Raw genomic sequence first — 26,404 nt, forward strand, 5'->3', positions numbered from 1 at the left:
CACTACTCTGCACTCACTACTCACTACTCTGCACTCACTACTCTGCACTCACTACTCTGCACTCACTACTCTGCACTCACTACTCTGCACTCACTACTCTGCACTCACTACTCACTACTCTGCACTCACCACTCTGCACTCACTACTCACTACTTTGCACTCACCACTCTGCACTCACTACTCACTACTCTGCACTCACTACTCACTACTCTGCACTCACTACTCTGCACTCACTACTCACTACTTTGCACTCACTACTCTGCACTCACTACTCTGCACTCACTACTCACTACTTTGCACTCACTACTCTGCACTTACTACTCTGCACTCACTACTCTGCACTCACTACTCACTACTCTGCACTCACTACTCTGCACTCACTACTCACTACTCTGCACTCACTACTCTGCACTCACTACTCTGCACTCACTACTCTGCACTCACTACTCTGCACTCACTACTCTGCACTCACTACTCTGCACTCACTACTCTGCACTCTGCACGCTGCATTCACACTCTGCACACTGACTCTGCACTCACTACTTCACACTCTGCACTCACACTCTGCACTCACACTCTGCTCACTCACACTCTGCTCACTCACTCTGCACTCACTACTTCACACTCTGCACTCTGCGCACTCTGAACTGTGCGCACTCTGCACTCACACTATAATAATCCTTATGCAGAATTCCTCTAAAGTATAAGCAGCTTGGGTTTTTCCTATAGGCGCCAAAGAGTCAATGATAGGAAAAGAGGGCAGAGAGTGCTAACCCCATCTCCCCACCCACAGACAACCAAAAATTATCTTCTGCGTTGCTTTGTTCGAATAATATGAATAAGGAATTTAAAGTATATGTATGGGCGAGTGGAAGGTGATCTATCGTATTCAATATATTTTAACACAATTGGTGTTCATGGTTACCTTTACAAACGTGAGATGAAGATGATGCTCACTTTTTAGTTATATAAGGATATTTTGTCGAGTACATTCAAGTTCACCGCGAAACAGCGTGGCGGGCGCGCACGAGACGCAGCGTGGGCGTGCACATCAGCTCAAGATCCCTGGAGAAGACACCGAGTCTGCCTGCTGCCATGACTGACCCGCTGCGAGGGAAAGAGCCAGGTGAGTGGGGGTCGAGGGGGGGCGGCAGAGAGGGAGTGGGCAGAGAGGGAGGGTGTGTGTGTGTGTGTGTGTGTGTGTGTGCGTGCGTGCGTGAGTGTGTGCTTCCGTGAGTGTGAATGTGGAGCAAGAGATGTGCACGGCTCCAGGAGGCTCGGCGTGCGCGTCCACGAGATGCAATCGGCGCTCGTTCACCGCTCTGGCTCCGTTGAGACTGAACTCCATGACAATAGGTCTCGAAGCCCGAGACCTAAAAATAGGTAATTAGTCGTTTTTAGTTTTCAGGAGCAGATTGAGTTTTGGGGGTTTACGTGTTTTTTGGGGTTCAGTGGTATTATGATGTACAAGCCTCATTGTAATATTATGATTGTATTTATCATATTATTATTAATCATAATAATAATCATTAGTAATGTTTATGATTATTAGTTTGAATAATATTCTCTTTTATTAGTTTTAGCACTTTAATTAATATTGGTATTCATATTTTAATTCTCAATATTATTTATGAACATTTAAACTAAACCTACCATTAATGATGTGAAGTAAAGGCACTTTTGATGTAAATACTTCTGACGTAAAGGTTCTCCCTATGCCCTTACCACGTCATAATGACCCTTGAAGTAACAACTGAAACGTCTTGACTGAGAGAAGTTTTATACCACAATATTGAGATAAGAAATATCATCCTACAAAGAGTATTATCCACTCCAGCATAGTGACTACCAGTATATCATGAAAATAAGTACATATAAGCAAGGATAGTTGTTTTGGCATTCTTAACTCCAAATGTATGTATATATATATATATATATATATATATATATATATATATATATATATATATATATATATATATATATATATATATATATATATATATATATATAGAGATAGAGAGAGAGATAGATATATATTTATATTTATATTTATTGTAAAATACACTGATCTAAACTAAAGTAGTAATCCTCTCTACTTACCTATATATTTACTTTCACAAATAGTGGTAACTGATATTCTGGAATAAACTTTTTTGAAGCTCAGTATTTAAAAGAGTGTTCTACATGCTCTCAGCAGCCACCCAGAATCACTTAAATGGAGCATTCCATATGGTGAGCTGCTAAGAGCAAAGAGGAACTGCAACTCGAGTGTGACATTTGAGGCAGAATCTGACAACATCATTGATAGATTCCGCAGAAGAGGGTACCCACAGTGGGTACTCAATAAGGCCCTCAAACGTGTGGCAGACGTTGACAGAAGTGATACCCTGTGTGAAAAGTCTGTTACAGGGTTATCACAAAACACCGATGTCACACGGTTGATTCTCACTTTTAGTTCTGACTCTCAAAAAATCAAAAGGAGCATTACTAAAAACTGGGATATTTGAAAACTGATGGCATACTAGGGAAATCTATACCTGAAAGACCAAATATCACGTATAGATGGAGTAGAAATATACGAGATATTGTGGTTAAAAATGATGTAACAAGCGTCCCACCTACTTCACAACATGGTCCTATAGGCTTTTACCCATGTGGCCACTGTAAGGCCTGTAAAAACAGTACGTATAAGAACACAGTGACTTACAATGGGGTGACCAAGAAATTAACCCAATTTTTAACCTGTGGGATGACCTTTGTCATTTATGTCATTGTATGTACGTGTGGTCTGTGGTATATAGGCAGTACAACCTGTGCTGCCAAGAAACGCATTTTTGAACATCTACGGGCCATAACGAATTGTGATCCCAAATACCCTGTGGCCAGACACTTTGAACAACATCATTTTTCCAACATTTCTGAGTGCAGTTACTTGATTTTGGAACAAGTTCCAATGAAATCGAGAGGGGGTGACAGAGTATTGGCCCTCAGGAAAAAAGAGTCACGATACATAATTGACTTTCAGAGTAAAACCCCGTGGGGCCTTAACATGGACGAAGAATTAGCAGTACATCTTAAAGATTGATATAGCTCTGTTTATAGGTTATTGGTTTTCTATATTCTAATGTTTTCTTTAAAAAATGCAAACTGTAGATGAGAGACATTAGAGGACATGTACTTTGAAATGTTTTATTTTTTATGTTTTACCTTTTCTCACTCGTTTTCTCTTCTTTTTCCAGGAGGAAAGGAAGGGGCCCTTTCACGAACATTCACTCTCACGGGCGTACCTACCCTTTGCACTCCTTGTTGTGAGACCACGTATGTTGTGAACTGATCTATTTTTGTGAACAATTATAAAAAGATGGTGATAAATGTTCTTTGGTTTTGGCACTTGCCAGCATTGGTTGTAGAAGGTCGCTATGAGTAGTTTGGAGACATTTATTAGTGGTGTATATCATTGAATTACTTCCGCCAGTATTGTGTATTGTGATTACATCTTAATAATTGTGCAACATGATTAGACCCTGTTGTATGTCTAAAATGGCAAGCATTGGTCCTCTTGCTGTTCTGGCACTAGCCATTAATTCACAGAGAAATAGAAGTTGATGTTCAGTAGTTCTATTGTGTTCTATGAACTGAATTTTCTCAACAGATATGGACGTTTATAATTTATATATTATTTTCCAAAATGTTACACATGTGGGTTTATTTTCTGTGCAAACCTTGTTTGTTTTCTCCAATATGTGACTAACTTAAGCTGGCTACCATGCAACTCTAGCTCACTGGTCCTTCTTTTATGTTCGCAAAAAACGTTATCACTGTGGTTGGTCTCTGTATTGTCTACACTTGATCAAGCCGTGAGGCGAAACGCGTTGTGTGGAAATAAACCTGTGTTTCTGTACCTGTGATTCCTGACTCCTTTCCTGAGAACATACTTTTGAATTGTTTTCATGGATTGTGACATATATATATATATATAAAGAGAGAGATAGATATATATTTATATTTATTGTAAAATACACTGATCTAAACTAGAGTAGTAAACCTCTCTACTTACCTATATATTTACTTTCACAAATAGTGGTAACTGATATTCTGGAATAAACATTTTCGAAGCTCAGTATTTAAAAGACGATCATGTGATAGAATACCCTAAGAGGAGCCACTGAATTTTCTTTGGACGAGCCCTCTGGCCATGCCCCTCCTTCAGCAAAGATTGTGAAATTACTAATGAAAGTCTCTAGAACAGAAAGGGATTCTCTTGGAGTTAGGACAAGACTTGGGGCACTGGAGGGGACAGTGTTAAGTGGATCTGAGTCACTGGTGTACAGGCTCCCTGGGGCTCTGGCACCTTGCTGTCTTTTTCAGCTGGTGATGGAGCTGAGGATGGTAAAGAGCTGTGGAATGCTATTCATGCTATAGATGAATATTAATAAGTCGTCAAGATGTAATAGAGTACGTGCAGGACTGCATTGCGATGCAAGAAAACAGGGTTCAATATGGGCAGAATGAAATGCCAATATGAGACAGTTCAGGTTAGAGAGTGTAAAGCGCCCGTTAGTTTTAGTGTCCACATTATGATCAGTAGTCAATGGTCACCCAACCAGGTTTCTCAAAAAGAAGAAGCCTTTTACCTTGTATTGTAAATTGTATTGTTGCTGTTATTACAGCTGTGCTAAATTTACTCGAACTACAATGGAATAGAAACTTTACATGAGTGCAGCCCCTATTAGCTGAGTTTAATTAACACCTTATGAAGCCTTGTGAAATAATGTGTTTATAAAGTAGTGCTGAGTGAACGAGGAGAAAGACCTCAGATGATGCCACACTGAGCTGTCTTCACTATCATTGATTAGAGGATTGTTGTATGTCTTGTCAGAGCTTTGCAAAATTTAGCTATAAAACTTCCTTTCAACAGAGCCATTAAAGGGGGAGTAAAGTGATGATGTGTGGAGGATTGTCACAAAAGGGTGTGTGTAGCTAGGTGGGGCGGGCCGTGCCAGGCAGCACTCTTTTTGGGGGTGGCGGAGGTGAGCAAGTTGTGTCTGTTGACTACCACCCACCCCCCGGGACCAAGTCATCTGTCGACTGCCACCCCTACCTCCCCATCCCCCTCTTACCTGTGCACCTGGCGGCGAACTTAGGGGCCGCCCTGGGTGGCAGTAGGTCTAGATATGCCATTGCAGAAGAGCTACCAACGTGAGCTAGACACGAGTCCCCACCATCATCCAGGGTGTGGGAGCTGCCATGGACATTGCCCACAGATAAGGCCCATCCTTGACCTTCTTCAGTGGACGTGTAGGTGGCTGTATCCTACTGAAGCCAACACAATTGAAGAGGGCTATTTCTCTGCTCTAGTGCACTAGGACAGTTATACTTTATCAATAGGATAGGTATGAGTGGCCCTAAAGAAATTAACAGCAGGTAAAGGTTCTCCAGTCTTGGAGCACAGTATTGTAAATGGTGATCTTCAACCTAAGGGTTAAGAGTCAAAGGGCCCCCAAAGCTAGACTGGGTCCCTGTGTAGATGATATGCATGTTTGCAAGATCTGATTATTTGAATGGCTGTGGAGTGGTTGTTGCCAGGTTTACTTCAATGCAGCCGTGAAACATCAAGATGGCCCTCTCAATATCAGGCACATTTTGTGTTGTAACGACCAAAGCTTTGCACTGAGCCCATTGATTTTTAGTTATTATGCATTTATGGATGGGCTGAAGACTCCGAGAGGCAGATGACTCTGTAATGTGTAGAGTTATATTATGAGATGGTTGGGAGGAATGCTGGATATACCTGCTTGCCTCTCAGGCATATGTTAGGGCTCTCTACAAGGTAACACAACGGAAATGGGCTGTTTTTTCTCCCACTTTATGAGAGGATGGGTTTCACCACCAAGGGGCGATATGGGGCTTCCCAAGTTGCAGTGCTCCATCACATTTCAATGGACAAACCCATGGAGGTAGTTTGCTTACATTGAGTGTCAGTCGGGTTAAAGAAGACCAGTAGATGTTTTGGAAGGTTAGTCACCTCTGTGATGGGAATCTGCAATGTTTGGCTGCATGTCCACATTTTCCTTGTGTCTTTTATGCAAGTGCTTATGTCACATGCCTTGTGTGAGTCATCATTAGTTGGTGACCCCTGAGGGATTTAATCTATGATGATTCGGTGTGCAGTGGTGTTTCTGAGTTAAGGATGAAGTCAGCGTCAATGAAACATGTCTGTCCTTTCAAATGAAATCTGTTCTCACCTCATTGCCTGCGGTGTGCCATTGAACCCCACCTTTGTCGAGGTGCAGCCCCTGCATGTAGGTGCCAATGGTGGAGTACTGTAGCGTCTCATTCCTCCAGCTCCAGAGAACAATGGTGTAACCTGTGTTAGGGTTGCCGAGGTCATCAAAGTAGAATGACTTGCCATTAAGTTGAAACTCAACTTTCTTCAGCTTTTCCAGCAGCTGTGGGGAAAGAAGAAGTGACACGAAGAAGGGTTGTGTTAGGGTTTGAATGTGTTATCGGGGTTGCCCTACTCCCACTCTACGCCCCAGAAATATCATAAATTCACTACAGCTGCTTGACTATAACTCAAGCTAGATTTGGAGCCCCATTGTTCATGTTTTAAGTCAGTACCCAAATAATGCATTACTTAAGCTGGGTTGTCATTAAAGACAAACAAATAAATAACCACTGTTGATAATCAGAAAAGGTATTTTATGCATTGCTAGAAGGCTGGGTAGCACACATTACCAAGGACTCAATCTAGACTTAGCGCTTTCCTCTGCTACACCTGAGAGTAGGGAGAGTGGGTAGCCTTTGACAAGTGAGATGATTCTACAAGTCACGTTCATCAAGTTTCTCTTATTGATTAAGGAACTGTTTGGCTTCAACTGATGAACTATGATACAACCATGAAAGGTGGCTGGGTCAGGATTGGTGCACACTTATGAATGAAAATATATATGTGTTCAGTAACTGGTACCCTAGAAGAGAGGAGGGGCCACCATATTAACCTTCAAGAAACATAAATTCCACAATGAAGAAGGCCTCTGAGCACCCAGTCTAAAACCACAAACATTGTACAATAAGGTCTTTAACTTCTTTTCGATAGTCACATAATGTGTTTTGACATTGTGTCTTGTGTGCCATCAACTTCTTCAGGGCTACCATAAATATGAGCACAATTTTAGGGAGTGGGTTGCTCCAATACGTCATACTCTTCAAACAAAGTCCGGCACTGTGAGTGTTTTACACAAAAAATCTCAAATCTCAAACCATGGTGACATAACACCCATGGGCATCACAGCCAGACTTTACAATAGTGCTAATGAGGGCCCAAGAAAACATTCATTATCACACTTGATTGTGACACAATACAAGTGGCATTACATCATCCAGTGATAATAAAAAAGTTTTTAAAAATGAAAAGGGAGAAGGGGTGTGTAAACCTGGATGAAGTTTAACCCACGGAGAGAACCTAAATTTCGAGAGGGCTCACCAACTTCTAGAATTAAGTGTCTGTTAAGCTGATCAAGGTGATTAACCTAATGGAACCGAATAATTTTGATCTTTTTTCTGGACCCAGTCTGGTAATTGGTAATGCAAATATTTGATAAGGGTTGTTCTCACCTGCCAGCTCTTGACTACTTGTGTTGGTTGACATCTGCTGGAACTACAGTTCAGGAGATTGTGCAAAGAGTGGGCGATGCTGTAGACGGCGGTGTACACTCTGTTTACGGTGCTTGCCTCGACTGAAGATGATATGTGCGAAAGAGAGATGTCATTACATTCCATACACTGTGGAGTCTCTGGTGAATCACATTCTGCTGAGGGTATGAAGCCATCCCTGGAGGACCAGCACAAACTCTTCCGCTCTGCCGCTGTCAAAATATGTGACAGATAATTTTCAAAATCTGGAATTTGTCCTCCTTGGACAGTAAAGCCCAGGACAGTTCCTATCCCCTGGAGGCCAGGAAGAGAGGAGATGGTGGTAGATGTGGCCCAGTCCTCGCTAGCTAGCCAAACCTTTGGACCGACTCCGATCCGGATCCATTCCTCAAGCAGCAGTTTTGCCGCTCTCTCGCCTGAAAAGAGGACAATGACGGTGACCTGGCTGTCGTTAATTTGCTTTATAGTCTTGTGAAGGCTCTCGAGGGAGAAAGACTCAGTTAGAATATTGGGGATGGTGCCTTCAAAGGCGATGCATATATCTTGGCTGGAGGCCAATGTGGAGAAGAGCGCCAGCCCTTGTTGGCCATAAGCATCATCGCTGCCGATGGCTGCAATCCAGTTCCACTTGAAGAGATGGATGACCTCTACCAAGCCTTCTGTCTGGTGTTTATCACTTGGAATAGTTCGGTAGAAGGAAGGGAAGAGGATCCGGTCGCTTAAGGAGTTGCTGCTGGCTGCATAGCTCACCTGTTGACAAGGGATAAACTGTTGATGTGGACTGGACAAAAGTCACCCACTATGTCATTATGTTTCTGGAACAGTGCAGGCCAAGGCAAACATCCTGGAAGCAAGCACTATTTCTCCATAAAGCATGCCATCATCAAAGAAACCTAGGGGCATATTTACGAGCCCCTTGTGCCACCAGAGCGTCACTTTTTGTGATGCTCCAGTGGCACAAATCACAAAATTGTATCTATGAGGCCACGCAAAGGCACTATGCATTGTTTTGAATGGCCTCAAAGAAATGGAGTAAGGCAAGGCAGAGCAAAACGCTGCGTTGCCTTACTCTCAGGGCCGGACTGGGAACCAAAACTGGCCCAGGCAAAGAGCTCGGCCGGCTCCCCCTGGGAGCGGCTGAGCTGTTTGCCAGGGCCGGTTTCGGGCAATTTTGTTACAGGGGCCGATTTTGCAGCTATGATGTAAAAACGGCCCTGTAACAAAAACATCCCCCAGGCGCCCCAAATTGGACCCCAACCTAGTGGCCCACCGATGAAACGCCAGGTGCCCACTACGGCCAGTCCGGCCCTGCTTACTCTGTGGTCGGGAGGCATTCCATGGGCGTTGTGGTGGGTTTCCCCACGCAACATCCATGGATTTTGACACTTCCCCAGATTTACGAGAGCATGTAAACATGGGGAAACACCAAAACCTAATCACTCCCGAGGTGAGGCGCACCAAGGAAAAAAAGCTCTATTTCTCCCCGGGTTTTCCTCCTTCTATGTGTGCTGCATCCTGTAGCACACATTGAAAGAGGAAAAGGCCTCTTAGGATTGCTTCTGTGCAGGAAGGTGCCCCTTGCTGCACAAAAACAATCCTGCCGACAACACAAGCACCCTTGCACCACAGTGCAACGGTGCCAGGCTGCCCAAATGTCACCATCACAGGGGGAAGGACAGGAATGTGCTGTATTGAAGAAATACGGTGCATTCCTGACCTTTCACTTTGGCATAGGGCAGTGCAGCAAGCTATCTTGCTGTGCTGCCCTACACCAAATACCCATAAATAAGGGCCTGCGGTCCAGGTTTATTGTTTGGTGGACAGGTTACTTCTTCACAAACTTATTACAAGTGCCACACTATGTAATGCACTTGTAATATAGTGGACAGGATATCTGTCATGATTGTGAAGGAGTATCCCGTCTGCCATTTCTTAATCCCTTAATTTTAGGAGCCTGTGGGCTGTATGGGTATTGAAATTATTGCATGTTCCCAGATTATCTCATATCTGAGTCTACTAGGACCTACATATACATGAGAACATGTACAAAGTACTGAACATCAATATTTATGGACACTTTCATCCATGAAAGAGTGCTGTCTGATAAAGAAGAGATTGCACCTGACTCTGCATTTGTTTAAAGATAAATTGCAATAGAACACTGCTTTTCACCCATGATGAACTGCTGGGTAAAATCATCCATTTCTGCACAATTCTCAAAGTGACCACAGTCACCATGACTAATTATCCCGGGGGTGATCTCCGTCACGTGCACCCCAGCATTCACAATTAAAGGAACCCAAGCAATATACTTTGAGAGAAAGAATTTCATCAGATGTATTTGCACTTTTTAAAAATTTCGATTTAAATCAAATGCAAACTGGGCCCAATCTAAAAAAAAGGCTCAGGATATGACACGAAATTCTGTTTGAAAACATAATTCTGCAGGTGGGTTTGAACTAGACCGTCATCCTTAGTGCAAAGAACATTTAACATATGAAACATATTTTCAATATATGCCTGTCATGTATAAGCTAAAAGTACTCTAATACCTCTCCTTTACTTGGAATGTAACAATGTGCACTGAAACGACCTCAAGGACTCTCAGGTCAACGCCATCAAAGACTTCCTGGCTTACCAAGCACTTACCCAAGCCTGCACACTTCCAACACACACAAAAGGCGCCACGCTCGATTGGATCATTGCTAAGGAAACAGCGGTTAGTCTTATCTCTATAGACCCATGGGACTGGTCTGATCACCATGCTATTACCTTCCTATAATCTTGCACCCACAAGACAATGCAAACCAAAACGCTGGTTTAGAGACACAAAGAGCCTAGATCTCATGAAACTGGTTGCACGCTGCTAGAATGACCCCCCCAAAATATTTCAATGGTCAACGACCTCACAGAACACTATACCTCGACTATGTCTGACATACTTGATGATCTTGCCCCACTAAAGCTATAAAGAACCCAAATCAAAGACAGAAACCCCTGGTTCAACCGATCCCTCAGCAATGAAAGGAGAAACCTCCGGCTGACAGAAACAAACTGGAGCAGCACCCCTCAGCCTCCAATTTAAAACTTCCCCATCAGACCAGAAATGCCTATAATAGGAACTTCCTCAAATCAAAAAAAGAATTCTTCAAATCAGAACTGGCCAAGAACAGACCTTGCAAGCTCTTCGAAATGTTCAAACACCAATTTAATAAACTGGCTAAAACCTCCAAAGAAACCCCAAAATCCCTAATAACATGTGTGGAATTCTCCTCCTTCTTCTTTGACAAAATTACTTCCTAGGAAACGAACTTAGTTCTGCTACCTACTTCTGACCTCCTCCAGACAAGCCCCATCTCTCCTCGCTGGCCTCCCAGACGTCACCCAAAAACCAAGCGTACTGGTCCACCTTCAAATTACATGACGACCGTTCCATCTTGGAAATTCTATCCTCCCTAAATTAAAACAACCACTTTAATGACCCACTCCCCTCCAACTGTTTAGCCGCTGCCTCCCAATCTATCATTCCTATTTGGACTGCAATAATCAACGCCTCCCTTCTACAAGGGTCGATACCTAACTCTCTAAAAGGCGGTCAAGTCATCCCCATCTTAAAAAAACCTATGCTGAATCCTGCCTCTGCAGAAAACTTTAGACCTATATCCAATATCCCACTCCTAGCGAAAGTTCTGGAGAAATGTGTACAACTTCAACTGAGCCAACACATTACCAACTTCAATCTACTTGACGATTTCCAATCGGGGTTCAGGCCAGGAACACAGCATGGAAACCACCATTCTCCATATCCTGAATAATGCTCTCCAAGCCCTTGACCAAGGCAAAACTTGTCTCCTAATCCTTTTAGATCTGTCCACGGCTTTCGATACAGTCAACCATGAGAAACTTCTCGAACGCCTCAAACTCAGGATGGGACTGGGAGGTTACGTGCTCAAATGGTTTAAGTCATTCCTCCAGAACCACTCCCTGAAATTCTTAGTCAACTGTAACCTATCCGCTCCTTCTCTGATTACGGTCGGAGTCCCCCAGGGATCAACCCTTTCCCCCTACCCTCTACAATCTTTACCTTGAACCGCTAGCAGAAGTACTACATACCGCCAATATCTCCTACCACATGTATGCCGATGATACCCAGATCTACATCAAAATCTCTTCTCCGGAGGAGCTCTATTCCCTGAATGAGGCTCTGAAGTTCACTGTTCAATGGCTTACCTCCAACCAGCTCAAACTAAATACACAAAAAAAAGGAATTCCTTCTAATCTCCCCACCCAAAACCAACGGTGACATTCCGGAATGAACTAAGTCGATCACAGCTTCAAACTGCCTAGCGACCATAGTGGACTCTACCAAATCCCTCGGAATAACCCTGGCCAGCTGCTTGAATATGCGGGACCACAGCAACTCGGTGGCTAAAACTGCCATGTTTCACCTGAACTATCTAAGAAAACTGAAACCATTCCTTGACACTTCCGTCCTAAAAATGGCAGTCCAGACACTAGACATCTCCAGACTCGAATATGGATGCTCTACCCTCTCTGGCCTACCCAAGATCTCCACTGCCCCCTAAAAGCTTGCCTCAACGCCACTGGTTCAAAAAATGTGATCACATCTCACTACATCTGAAAGCTCTGAACTGGCTTCCTCTTAAAGCCAGAATCCAACTCAAACTGGCATGTATCACTCACAAGGCTCTACACACTAAATCCCCTGCATTTCTCACCCAGAAACTCGGTGTCCGGAGGAGCCAGAAACTCCCGGTCCTCCTGAGACCTCTTGTTCCAGCCTCCCCACTTTCGAAAGAAAAAAACATATAATCATGCTTTTTCTGGGGCCGCACCAAGAATCTGGAACTCACTCCTGCCCGTCATCAGAAGAATTCCATCTCTGGCACATTTTAAAAAGGAAGCCAAAAACTTCCTAATGGGCAAGTTCCTCTCATAATTCTTGCATTGCACACACCTTTCAGTGTCCATGTTTTTATTCTGTTACTACTACACCTTGGACTGACCGGCTGCTATCCACCTTGCACCTGTCGGTACTCCACACTTGTAATCTTGGACCTTTTCTACATTTTGACTTGAAAATTGATGCACTTGTTTTGATCCCAAATGTTCCACCCCCCTACCTACCTCTTATTTGTATACAACTTGCTATCCCTGTAAAGCGCTCTGATACCCTAACGAGTCATGTTTGTACTCTATAAAACACAAATAAATAAAATGTGTACTCAGGAGTTCAGTGAATCGAACATGACAGATCTCAGTAGGGAAGTTTCTCAGTCACAAAAAACAGAAGGTAATTGTTATCCTCTCAAGTAACATAGGGGCACATGTACAAGGAAATGGCACAGCGCTGCAGCAGATTTTGTAGCACTGCGTCATTTCCAAAACGCAGGAATGCACCGTATTTATAGGAATACGGTTCAGCTTTGTGTTTTCTTTATTGCTAAAAATAGCTGCCCAGCGCCAAAACAGACACCATTGCGCCATAGTGCAAGGGTCCCTTCCTGCACATAAACAATCAATAATGGTGATTTGTTACTTCTATGGCTATTGCATTCTGCAGAACACATAGTAGTAGCAAATTGCCAAAATTGAGTGATTGTTTTTGTGCATTTTGTTTGTTCATGCACAAAAACATTAATTAATGGCGTTTTACTCTTTCTATGTGTGCTGCAGAATGTCATTCCTATTCCTTTAGGGGCAGATTTATAATTATTTCACGTAGCACATCGGAGCAAGCCACCTTCCTGCGTTGCTTGAAATAGAAAGTAAGGAATGCACGTATTTAACATGATACAGCGGATTCCTGTCCTTTTCTTGGGCTAGGGCATAATGTGGAGAATTGCGCCATAGTGTAAGAATGCGTGGGCTTAACAAACACCCCTGCAGGGGGGCCCCACTCTCTACAGTTAATGAAGGGGGCCGGCCCCTCTGCTTTCTGAGAGCTGTGATAGAGGCTTGTGCTGAAGCAAGCCTCTATCCCTCTGTGTCTGCAGCAGGTGCAGCCTGCTCGGAGCCCCTCGCCCCCCTCCCTCTGACTGAAGAGAAGCAAAGTATCAACATTGTTTCTCTTCAGTCAGAGCCAGAGGCAGGCCCTGGACAAGGGTGGGGTGGGGCCCCAGAGACAGCAGTCTCCACTGCTCCTCTGAGGCAGCACAGAGCCCGGCCCCCACTCTCTCCTTTATTTTATTTTATTTAATGCGATTTTATATAGCGCAAACTTTACCCGAAGGTGTCAGAGCGCTTTACATAAGAACCAGTTGCAAAACATAAGGACTAAGGATTACATGCGTTACATAAAAGATACAAACAGAAAAAATTGCAAATGTACAAGATGTAAAGTCACACAAGGAAGAAATACAAACAAAGAAAAATTGCAAATGTACAAATAGTAAAGTCACTCAAGGAAGAGATACGAATGGATATACTCAGAGTCACATAGGAATGGTAGAGAGTACAAAGGTCTACTGCATAATCTAGTGATTACAGTAATCTCTGTATACAGAAAAGCAGAGTTGCATTAAGGTGAGTCGGGGGAGGGATGCAGTCACAGCACCAAGGGAGGGACAGAGAAGGGCATGAAAGTGAGACAAACTAGAGAGGGAAGCAGATAGTAACGAATAGGACAGCGAGGAGTGTGTCAGAGACAATAGAAAGGTCGCTGTGACAGAGTGGGAGTTCAGAGATGTATAACATGGCGGAGGAGAAAGGTAGAAGAAGAAGCGAGTCATAAAAAGAAAATGGCGGGGAGCATAAAGGTCCAAGTCCGAAAGTCCAGGACGAGGGCCGCCATAGCCAGCACGTCCAGGGGGAGAAAGGCAGTCCGCAGCAAAGTCACAGCCTCAACGTCCATGAGGAGCTGGGGCACGGGAGTTTGATCCGGAGGGCAGGGGTCAGGGAAGAAAGACCACAGGCGCCAAGGCAGCTGATCGCAGAATGGGGGGCATCAAAGTGACACTTCCACAGAGGGGAGAATGGTGCAAGGCAGAGGGGAGAAGGGTGCAAGGTAGAGAAGGGTGCAAGGCGGAGGGGGAGAAGGGTGCAAGGCGGAGGGGAGAAGGGTGCACTGCAGAGAGGAGAAAGGTGCACGGTAGAGAAGGGTGCAAGGCGAAGGGGGAGAAGGTTGCAAGGTAGAGGGAAGAAGGGTGCAAGGCAGAGAGGAGAAGGATGCAAGGCAGAGAGAAGAAGGGTACAAGGCAGAGGGGAGATGGGTACAAGGCAGAGAGGAGAAGGGTGCAAGGCAGAGGGGAGAAGGGTGCAAAGGCAGAGGGGAGAAGGGTGCAAGGCAGAGAAGGGTACAAGGTGGATGGGGAGAAGGGTGCAAGGCAGAGGGGAGAAGGGTGCAAGGCAGAGGGGAGAAGGGTGCAAGGTAGAGAGGAGAAGGGTGCAAGGCAGAGGGGAGAAGGGTGCAAGGCAGAGAGGAAAAGGGCGCAGGGCAGAGAGGAGAAGGGTGCAAGGTGGAGGGGAGAAGGGTGCAAGGTGGAGGGGAGAAGGGTGCAAGGCAGAGGGGAGAAGGGTGCAACAGGGAGGGGGAGAAGGGTGCAATGGGGAGGGGAAGAAGGGTGCAATGCAGAGGGGAGAAGGGTACAAGGCAGAGAGGAGAAGGGTGCAAGGCAGAGGGGAGAATGGTGCAAGGTAGAAAAGGGTGCAAGGCAGAGGGTGAGAAGGGTGCAAGGCAGAGGGGAGAAGGATGCAAGGCAGAGAGGAGAAGGGTGCAAGGCGGAGGGGAAAAGAGTGCAAGGTAGAGAATGGTGCAAGGTAGAGGGGAGAAGGGTACAAGGCAGAGGGGAGAAGGGTGTAAGGCAGGGGGGAGAATGGTGCAAGGTAGAAAAGGGTGCAAGGCGGAGGCGGAGTAGGGTGCAAGGCAGAGGGGAGAAGGGTGCAAGGCAGAGGGGAGAAGGGTGCAAGGCAGAGGGGAGAAGGGTGCAAGGCAGAGGGGAGAATGGTGCAAGGCAGAGGGGAGAATGGTACAAGGTAGAAAAGGGTGCAAGGTGGAGGTGGAGTAGGGTAGAAGGGGGAGGGGTAGAAGGGTGCTAGGGGGAGAATGTTGCAAGGCAGAGGGGAGAATGGTGCAAGGTAGAAAAGGGTGCAAGGCAGAGGTGGAGTAGGGTGCAAGGCAGAGGGGAGAAGGGTGCAATGCAGAGGGGAGAAGGGTGCAAGGCAGAGGGGAGAAGGGTGCAAGGCAGAGGGGAGAAGGGTGCAAGGCAGAGGGGAGAAGGGTGCAAGGCAGAGGGTAGAATGGTGCAAGGGAGAGGGGAGAATGGTGCAAGGTAGAAAAGGGTGCAAGGCGGAGGTGGAGTAGAGTACAAGGGGGAGGGGGAGAAGGGTGCAAGGGGGAGAAGGGTGCAAGAGGGAGGGCTGGAAGGGTACAAGGCAGAGGGCAGAAGGGTGCAAGGGGGATGGTGATGAAGTTAAAAATGTGTCCCCCCTGGAAACATTTCTGCGGACGCCCATGGAACGCACACTACTTTGTGAGGGAGAGTGGGAGAGAGTGGAGAGAGAGAGTGGAGAGAGAGAGTGGAGAGAGAGAGAGTGGAGAGAGAGAGAATGGAGAGACAGTGGAGAGAGACAGTGGAGAGAGAGAGATAGTGGAGAGAGACAGTGTAGAGAGAGAGATAGTGGAGAGAGACAGTGGAGAGAGAGAGAGAGTGGAGAGAGAGAGAGAGTAGAGAGAGAGAGTGGAGAGAGAGAGAGTGGAGAGAGAGAGAGTGGAGAGTGAGTGGAGAGAGACAGTGGAGAGAGAGAGAGAGAGAGAGAGAGAGAGAGTGGAGAGAGACCGTGGAGAGAGAGAGAGAGTGGAGAGAGAGAGTAGAGAGAGACAGTGGAGAGAGAGTAGAGAGAGTGGAGAGAGTGGAGATAGACAGTGGAGAGAGAGAGAGAGTGGAGAGAGCGTGGGGAGACAGTGGAGAGAGTGAGCGAGAGAGAATGGAGAGAGAGAGAGTGGAGAGAGAGAGAGTAGAGAGGGAGTGGAGAGAGAGTGGAGAGAGAGAGTGGAGAGAGAGAGTGGAGAGATTGGAGAGAGAGAGTGGAGAGAGAGAGAGGGGGAGAGTGGAGAGAGAGAGAGAGAGAGGAGAGAGAGTAGAGAGAGAGTAGAGAGAGAGTGGAGGGAGACAGTGGAGAGAGAGAGAGGGGAGAGTGGAGAGAGAGAAAGTGGAGAGTGTAGAGACAGAGTGGAGAGAGGCAGTGGAGAGAGACAGTAGAGAGAGAGAGAGAGTGGAGAGAGAGAGAAGGGAGAGAGGGTAGAACGAGAGAGTGGAGAGAGAGGAGAGAGAGAGAGAGTGGAGGGAGACAGTGGAGAGAGAGTGGAGAGAGAGAGATAGTGAGAGAGTGGAGAGATAGTAGAGAGAGAGAAAGTGGAGAGAGACAGTGGAGAGACAGTGGCGAGAGAGTGGAGAGAGAGAGACAGTAGAGATAGAGTGTACAGAGTTGAGAGAGAGAATGGAGAGAGTGGAGAGAGAGTAGAGACTTACTGACTGTCTCAGAGACTGAATATTGACTGACTGACTGTGAAACTGACTGAGAGAGAGACTGGCTGACTGAGAGAGTGACTGACTGACTGACAGAGAGAGAGAGACTGATTGAGAGAGGGACTGACTGACAGAGAGAGACTAACTGACTGACAGAGACTGACTGACTGAGGTAGAGAGATACTGACTGACAGAGGGAGAGACTGAGAGAGAGAGGCAGACACTGACTGACAGAGAGATAGACTGATTGACTGCGAGAGAGACTGACTGACTGAGAGAGACTGACTAAGAGAGAGACTGACTGAGAGAGAGTGGAGAGAGAGAGAGAGAGAGGAGAGAGACCGTGGCGAGAGAGAGAGAGTGGAGAGAGAGAGTAGAGAGAGACAGTGGAGAGAGAGTAGAGAGAGTGGAGATAGACAGTGGAGAGAGAGAGAGTGGAGAGAGAGTGGAGAGAGAGTGGAGAGAGCGTGGGGAGACAGTGGAGAGAGTGAGCGAGAGAGAATGGAGAGAGAGAGAGAGTGGAGAGAGAGTGGATAGAGAGAGTGGCGAGATAGTGGAGAGAGAGAGAGCGGAGAGATTGGAGAGAGAGAGAGTGGAGAGAGAGAGGGAGAGTGGAGAGAGAGAGAGAGAGGAGAGAGAGTAGAGAGAGAGTAGAGAGAGAGTGGAGGGAGGGAGACAGTGTAGAGAGAGAGGGGAGAGTGGAGAGAGAGAGTGGAGAGAGAGAAAGTGGAGAGAGTAGAGACAGAGTGGAGAGAGACAGTGGAGAGAGACAGTAGAGAGAGAGAGAGAGAGAGAGAGAGAGTGGAGAGAGAGAAGGGAGAGAGGGTGGAACAAGAGAGTGGAGAGAGAGGAGAGAGAGAGAGAGAGTGGAGGGAGAGAGTGGAGAGAGAGTGGAGAGAGAGATAGTGAGAGAGTGGAGAGATAGTAGAGAGAGAGAAAGTGGGGAGAGACAGTGGAGAGACAGTGGCGAGAGAGTGGAGAGAGAGAGACAGTAGAGATAGAGTGTACAGAGTTGAGAGAGAGAATGGAGAGAGTGGAGAGAGAGTAGAGACTTACTGACTGTCTCAGAGACTGAATATTGACTGACTGACTGAGAAACTGACTGAGAGAGAGACTGGCTGATTGAGAGTGGGACTGACTGACAGAGAGAGACTAACTGACTGACAGAGACTGACTGAGTGAGGTAGAGAGATACTGACTGACAGAGAGAGAGACTGAGAGAGAGAGGCAGACACTGACTGACAGAGAGATAGACTGATTGAATGTGACAGAGACTGACTGACTGAGAGAGACTGACTGAGAGAGAGACTGACTGAGAGAGAGACTGACAGAGAGAGAGAGAGACTGACTGACTGAGAGAGGCTGACTGACTGACAGAGACTGACTGACAGAGAGAGCGAGAGACAGCCTGACTGAGGTAGAGAGAGAATGACTGACTGAGAGAGACTGACTGACTGGTAGAGAGAGACTAAGAGAGAGAGAGACTGACTGAGAGAGAGAAAGACTGTCTGACAGAGAGAGAGACTAAGAGAGAGAGACTGACTGAGAGAGAGAGAGACTGTCTTACAGACTCTGACAGAGAGAGAGAGAGAGAGAGAGAGAGACTGGGAGACTGACAGAGAAAGAGAGAATGACCGACAGAGAGAGAGCTGACTGACAGAGAGAGACTGATTGATAGAGAGAGACTCACAGAGAGAGACTGACTGGCAGAGAGACTGACTGACAGAGAGAGAGAGAGACTGACTGACAGAGAGATTCACTGACTGAGAGAGAGAGAGACTGATTGGGAGAGACTGGCTGACTGCGAGAGAGAGAGAATGACTGACTGAGAGAGACTGACAGAGAGAGAGAAAGACTGTCTGGAAGACTGACTAACTGAGAGAGAGAGACTGAGAGAGAGAGGCTGAGAGAGAGAGGCTGACAGAGAGAGGGACTGACAGGGAAAGGGAATGACTGAGAGAGAGACTGACTAAGAGAGAGACTGACTGATAGAGAGACTGACTGAGAGAGAGACTCTGACAGAGAGAGAGACTGACTGACAGAGAGAGAGACTGACAGAGAGAGACTGCCTGACAGAGAGAGAGAGAGAGACTGACTGATAGAGAGGAGACTGGCTGACTGAAAGAGAGAGACTGACTGACTGAGAGAAACTGACAGAGAGAGTCTGTGAGAGACTGACTGACAGAAAGGGAGATACTAACTGACAGAAAGAGAGTGACTGACTGAGAGAGACTGACAGAAAGAGAGAGAGAGATAGAGAGACTGACAGAGAGAGGGACTGATAGAGATACTGACAGACAGAGGGACTGACAGACAGAGGGACTGACAGGGAGAGAGACTGACTGAGAGAGAGAGACTGACAGAGAGAGGGACTGACTGAGAGAGACTGACAGAGAGAGAGACCGACTGACTGACAGACTGACTGAGAGAGAGAGAGACTGACTGACTGACTGACAGACTCACTGACTCATAGAGCCTGACTGACTGAGAGAGACTGACTAACTGAGAGAGATTGAATGACAGAGAGAGATAGACTGACTGACTGAGAGAGAGAGACTGACTGAGAGAGAGAGAGAGACAGCCTGACTGACAGACTGACAGAGAGAGAGAGAGACTGACTGACTGACAGACTGACTGACTGACTGAGAGAGACCGAATGACAGAGAGAGATAGACTGACTGACTGAGAGAGAGAGAGAGAGAGAGAGAGAGACTGTGATGGAATTTGGGTCACAGTGTGTATGAAGGTATGCAATGCCTCTTAAGATTGCTATTGTCTACTAATAAAAATGTATTATCAAAATGTTCTCTTTGTAGTTACATCTGCTTTTGAAATACTGCATTGTCGCATTGTCTAATGTTTTAAAACGGAAACGAGAAGGAGCAGTGGATGCACTTTTGTCAAAACTGAACGATGAGTGGGCCCGATGTTGTATATCATGACAGGAGTCTGCATCAGGAAACCCACCTACCATTGGGCAAACTTCCCCGGTCTTCCGATGGCAGGGACCCTGTAATGAATCGACCACCACGTATGATAGCCTGCTGGCAGACTAAGCCCAACCTTTAACTCCATCATCCAGTGTTACTTATAACAGCTGTATTGGTGACAGTGGCATAACAATTGCTCCGCATTCCCGGCAGTATGGCGGGTCGCTGGCCTGAGAGCTCTAGAATGACACGGAGAATGTGAGAGGGCCCCCTCCATGTAGTTTGCAGTGGGGCCCCTCAAGTTTTGTTACGCCACTGCAAGGATGCCTGCAGTGCAGGTAGGATTTGTTTGCGCACCTTCCTGCGCAATACAATCCTCAGAGGCATTTTCCTCTTTCTAAGAGTGATTCAGCACACTTAGAAAGTGGAAACAAGGAGGAAAAATAAAGATATTTCTCCTTGTTGTACCTCCCCTGGTAGGTGAATCTGGAAATGTGTCACAATCCATGGGTGGATGCGTGGAACACCCTCACTCCACCCATGGAATGACTGTGTCTTTTTTTCAAATATATTTTTATTGATAGATAGCCAATTAGCATACCACAATACTTGAATCAGTGTTACATTTCATAATCAAAATATATAGAAGAGGTAACTCCTCTGGGATATAATACCAATCTGTCAGGAGATGAATACGCATCCACAGAATTTACATTGTTACATACAGTATTGTGATGAAACATAATAGAGCAGTCTTATCAAGAAAAAAAAAACATATCATCATAACTTTTTGGGTTTCCCACAAACCAGGTCTCACTGTTAGTCTCATTAGTGAAAAGACCAAGGGGCAGATTTTTAAAGAAGTCATGCAAAGCAGAACAGCAGCCCAAAATGCTGCGCTGTGTCGCATGACAGGGAGGGAGCAGGAGAGCGCCAGGTCTAAAGAGATTTGGCTCTCTGCTCTCCTCTCCCTAGTGCCGGTTCTGTTTTCAGCTGCTGTGCGCCAGGCACACACCTTAGTGCCATAGTGCTAGTGTGCATGCCTTGAGTCTAGCATAGGTTTTGTACAGTAAGTGTGCCCTTTCCATACAAAATTCTATGACTAGACAAGTTTAAACACTTTTCCTACTTTGTATGTGTTTGAAAAGTAGGAAAGAAAGGGAATGTGAAAACATTTCTACTCTTAACGCCTCCTTTCACATGGCGTTAACTTTTGGCACTAAACCATGTTTACAATTATTTGTAGATAGGGCTTTGCAATAAAAGGTATGGGTGGTAGCATGGGAATGCTTATGTACCACCCTTGTAACATCCCCTTGGCGCTAAGAATAACATATAATTCTATGTGTTTTGGATCATTATTTCAATTGAGACATACTAGTGTCGTAGAATCTGTACCGCTCTAAATCGCGCATTACTATTTTCAGTAAACACTCCGCAGGGGTACGGGAATCTATTGGCAGTCTCATAGCCCTCTTGACCAATGAAAAGCAGACCGCTTTCTGTTTACAAAAGCGGACCACTACCGAGAGATACTTCTCTACATCCGGCTCCAGAGAGGAAGGGACGCCGGGCTCCGCGTTACCATGCGACGCCCTTCCTTTCTCTTGATTAGTGATTGGTCCTCGCTGAACCTACAAACAGCGCCCTCTCTATCCGGATTGGTCCGCGCTGAACTTCGAAGAAAAGCCAATCAGCAAAGCAATACAGCCTGCTTCCAAACTGGTCCGTATACAGGTCTCTTATACTTCCGCTCTGCATCGAGTCACCACCTCCCCCTCGGCTCAGCATAGCCCGAGGTAACGACGGAGAGGTAGGTGTGCTCGACGCAGCGGTAAAGACATCATTTTTGAGCGTTTCTCTTTGTCTTTGAATTAGAAAGCTGAAAAGGCGCACCATTACCATTCTTGGCAGCGCTTTGACTTACAGGTCCTTTTGCCCATTGTCCAAAAGGTTTAATGAGTGGGGTTCCTCTCTCCATTGTAGAGGAAGAAACAGCGCTGTAACTAACAGGTCTTACTGCCTGTCTATTCCAAGATGTAATAACTATTTCTCTTCGGTTTTTTGAAGAGGAAATGACTGCTGACATTTTTTAACTAACAAAGGGTGAATGCCTTACACCATCGAAATCCTAGAGAATTGTCATTCTTCACAAAAGCTACCCTGCCTACATGTATCTTACCTGGAAACGAATTTGGATGTGCATATCCAATTCTAAAGATGAACTAAAACAAATTATTTTAAATTCCCTTAGTGCGTGGCCTCCTTTGCCCTGAGCTGTCTCCAGGTGAGGTGAGGTTTCTCATCCCAAAGACTGGAGTAAGTTACATTAAAGAAATACATGACATGCCTATATGTTTATGGATTATTATAACAACCATAACTCGTTGCTGTATGGTTTTTCTGTGTTATTTTTAATCTTCTTACAGGAGAGGACACACCAGTTTGAAATGTCTGTAGTTTATCTCACAGAGCACAAAAAGTAAGTGTTGCAGTAGTGATTTAAAGGTCCTGACGAAAGCCTATACAGGCTGAAACATGTTGACCACAAAACATCTATGGTAAATAGCAAATCATTCTTTCTTTGCTATTATCACTCTGCTTTTAACTATACCATCTTGATGGGCAGACCTAATAAAGTTTCCTTATTGACATCAAGATAGGTATTTTTAATCATCACACGGATCAATTTCTTTTCTGTTTCATATATTCTTTAACACTTTTTTCGAGCACTGCAACTAAGCCCTATCACCCTATAACTCTGTCATCTCATCTGGTTGTAGGTTCAACCAGTGGTTCCGTAGCTAGCCTCGAGTACTCCTTGAGGAAGGGCTGTTCTGGACACCACTTTTCAACACTTGAAATCCCAGATGACGAAGTTCCACTACTGAGTGGGCTGATGGGTACTTTTTAATGGGTTCCTACTCTGGACTGTACCTCAATACTCACCACTCTGTGTTTCTCTCTTGTATTTCAAGAATCTTTTCAATTTTCATTTCTAAAGCCATCTTTGTAGAACACTTTACAGGCTCTGCATTGCAATAGGATGTATAAGAGACCTTCGGTATCTTTCGTATTTTGTACTTAACTTAAGTGCCTTCCACTAGTAGTAGTAAATATACCTTTACATATCTATATATATCTATATATATCTATATATATATATATCTATATATATATATATATATATATATATATATATATATATATATATATATATATATATAGATAGATATATATATGTATATATATATATATATATATATATATATATATATATATATATATGTATATGTATATATATATATATATATATATATATATATATATATATACAGATATTTACCTTCACAATTTTTTCTATTTTTTGTTGCCGATTCTGTTGCTATGAATTTTTAGTAGTCAATTTTTTTGTGGTTGATTTTGTAACATACAACAGAACACAAAGAAGAGATGGTCACTCACGTTTCGCATTTTGCTACCTCAGGCTGGACACGATTACTCATATCGCTGTTGCTAGTTCCAAAATTGAACAGGCCACCAAGCATGTATTGGCCAGCCGCCTGGAACAGGAATGGGTAGCAAAGTGTTCCCGACACACGTGAGCCCCATAAGTCCAGACACAGCAGATAGGACAGGGTTCTCATGGCTCCACCTTTATGTATCCCACTTGCCTTCAACACTCTTCTGGACGCAGGAGGACAGGAGCCAACAATGTCTGAAATGTGTATTCTGGCATCTTGTGAATGAGGCAAAAAAAACTCCCACATTCATAGGTGGATTTGGTTGGCAAACTGAATGGAAGCAGAAGCCAGGTGAGTGACTTGTTAGTCAAATAAGGTGTCAAGGGGGACTCAAATAGCACTGTTGTGTATTTAGTGGTTTCTCATGCAAATACAAAGTGGAATGGGAAGAGTTTGTAATATGTTTCAGTGCTATCAGCTTCCATGTCTATATAATTGGTAAATAATGGATATATACAGACTAGAGTGATGTAAAAGCATCTATTGTTTACTCCTTATTTCACTGAGAGGAATTATCGGGGGTGGGGGTAGAGGTTCCTGATCCCACTAGACAGGTCTGAAGGTGATGCCTCTTATATTGCTGTGAAGGAGTGGGTTTCCCAAGACTGTGTGCAGATGTGAACAAAATGTGTTGCCCCATGGGTGACATGTACTACAAAAACAAAAGATATCTTTGTTCTCCATCCAGGGTTTAGCAGTCCAGGAACTCCATATAAAACCAGTTTCTCTTCTCCAAACAACTTCAAACACTAAATACTTGTGTGCCAAATTACTTTATTGGGGAACAAAATAAGCCTGAGTATATCCTCCAACACCGTGGGAACTATGTGGGGATCATTTGCCGGCTTTTTGGGCCACACAGACAGGTAGCCTACAAGTTCGCTTGTACAGGCTCACCAGGCTCTATTTGGTGGAGGCAGACGCCTGACTCACAGGGTTATCACTCAAGCTGGCTCTCCTAGCACCCTGTCTTCTGGTCCCTGTAGCTTTACTAGGCTGGTGCACCTCCCTGTGGTAATGGACATGAAGAACATTGTCATGGGTCAGGAAATGCAGGGGTCTGGGTTAAATTTCCGAGTCGCTCACTCAGGAAGCCAACCGCAAACCAGGTGCCAAGTGTAGGAGAGTAGGGTCTGCAATCCTATGATCACCCAGATTTTTTGCTTTTGTTTCACTGGTTTACAACTTTCTCTGGCTGTGGGCCTGCCAATCAGACCCACAGCCTGGCTGTTCTCTCTCTAAATTACAACGTGTACCCTAGGTGCATTTACCAATTGGTACTGGGCCAACTTATCAGACCCTGTAACTCAGGGCATAGGTGTACCCAGGGCCTACCAGGGGCTGAAGCATGTATTATGCCACCCCTGGCTGGCCTCCTAAATTTGACACAACTGGCTGCATGACAGCTGGGGCAAAGTCGTGTAATCACCCTTTGCTGTAGATATAGTATACCTATATCTAACCCTAAAATGGACACACAGATTCCTATCAGTCACTCCTATGGCAGGCCTTGACAATCCTGAAGGCAGAGTGCTTGGAATCGTGTGAGATGGTGCTCTGGCATGAGCTGAGCCTGTCTGCAGCTTGCGGAACCAAGTCCTAATAGCTGTTCCATGATATCGCATACCATATACTCTTAAGTGCATTATAATCCTCGCGGTTAAATGCTATCTTTGGTATTGCTTTATCAAAACATGTCGAGTAAGGTGTCATACGAATTGGAATACTAACCCCTCGCCAATTCTGGCGACGGGGTTAGCATTCCACCCTTCTAGAGGGACACGACATGTATGTAACTGTGAACCCCGGTTAAAGTTAACTGAAGCCCAAGCTCCACAAAATGGATGCTGCCACCACAGACACGAGTCTGACCCCCTGCAGCTGGGAGTCCTTCCAGCGAGGGGAGCCTGGACAAAGGGTTTCCTGTCGAGGGCGGTGCTAGCACCGTCCCAGACAGGGTTTTGTGTATCCTGGGTAGGCAGGGCTTTACAGGAAGGTGACTGCTGAGTGGCACCCCGGTGCTCACTACGCATAGGCCAGTCAGAACCAGTTCCAGGGGCATACCAGCCCCTGGCCTGGGGAAAGTCCGGCATGGGAGAGGGGTGTAACCACCCCCCTCCTAGTCCCACCCATAGGCAGGACCTAGTCACCGGGTCAGCCCCCTTTTTTAGTATAAAGATAGGAGCGGGCCCCCTGTTCAAATTAGATCATCTTTGGAATCAAGACACGACTTTCCGCGAAAGGACATCAAGATTTCTTCTTCAATATTCTCCCTTGTGGCTAAGGAGTAGTCACCCTGCATCAAGCGGGCACCATCCTAAGAACACTGCGGTCTGCTGCAAGTCCTTCCTCCGGAATCCGACGACACAGCTCGACGAGACCCGGCTTCCCTGGCACCTCTGACCTCTACTCACCTCTACAGCAAAGCTGAGAACTGTGAGTGCGACGAGACCTCGAGGGACCGACGATCGCCAAGACTGCACAACTTCTTTGCAACAAGCCCACCGAGTCTTCCACTGGTGAGTGCTTTGGGGTCCGAGAAGCCCCAACCCTGAGCAGCTCCAGCACAGAAGATCAGCCCTCCAGCATCTCCACGATCTGCGTGGGGCCCTTCTGCTTTTGCCTGCTCACCGCGTTGTTTGGCTACTAGCCGGCTGGCTTGTGGCCTTCCTAACGACGCCCGACGACATCACTGCTGCTGGTCTGGTTGCTCCAGACTGGCCCTTGCTTCCTTCTTCAAGAGAGGCACCCCGGACCCTCCTGGTCCACTCCAGACGCCATTTTGAGTCCACCGCGTGGGCTT

General features: G+C 45.7%; 1 protein-coding gene across 1 annotated transcript in view; it reads right to left on the reverse strand.

Moving 5' to 3' along the window:
- The window catches only part of LOC147710707 (taste receptor type 1 member 3-like), an 88,401-nt gene that overhangs the window by 8,582 nt on the left and 53,415 nt on the right, over positions 1 to 26,404 (reverse strand). The window contains exons 2-3 of the mRNA XM_086919380.1: positions 7,621 to 8,409; positions 6,249 to 6,452 (exon numbers count right to left, since the gene is read on the reverse strand). Of these exons, the coding sequence (XP_086775506.1) occupies positions 6,249 to 6,452; positions 7,621 to 8,409 (993 nt within the window). The remainder of the gene's footprint in view (positions 1 to 6,248; positions 6,453 to 7,620; positions 8,410 to 26,404) is intronic.

Source organism: Lissotriton vulgaris, chromosome 5 (assembly GCF_964263255.1).
Source record: "Lissotriton vulgaris chromosome 5, aLisVul1.2, whole genome shotgun sequence".
Taxonomy (NCBI): Eukaryota; Metazoa; Chordata; class Amphibia; order Caudata; family Salamandridae; genus Lissotriton; species Lissotriton vulgaris.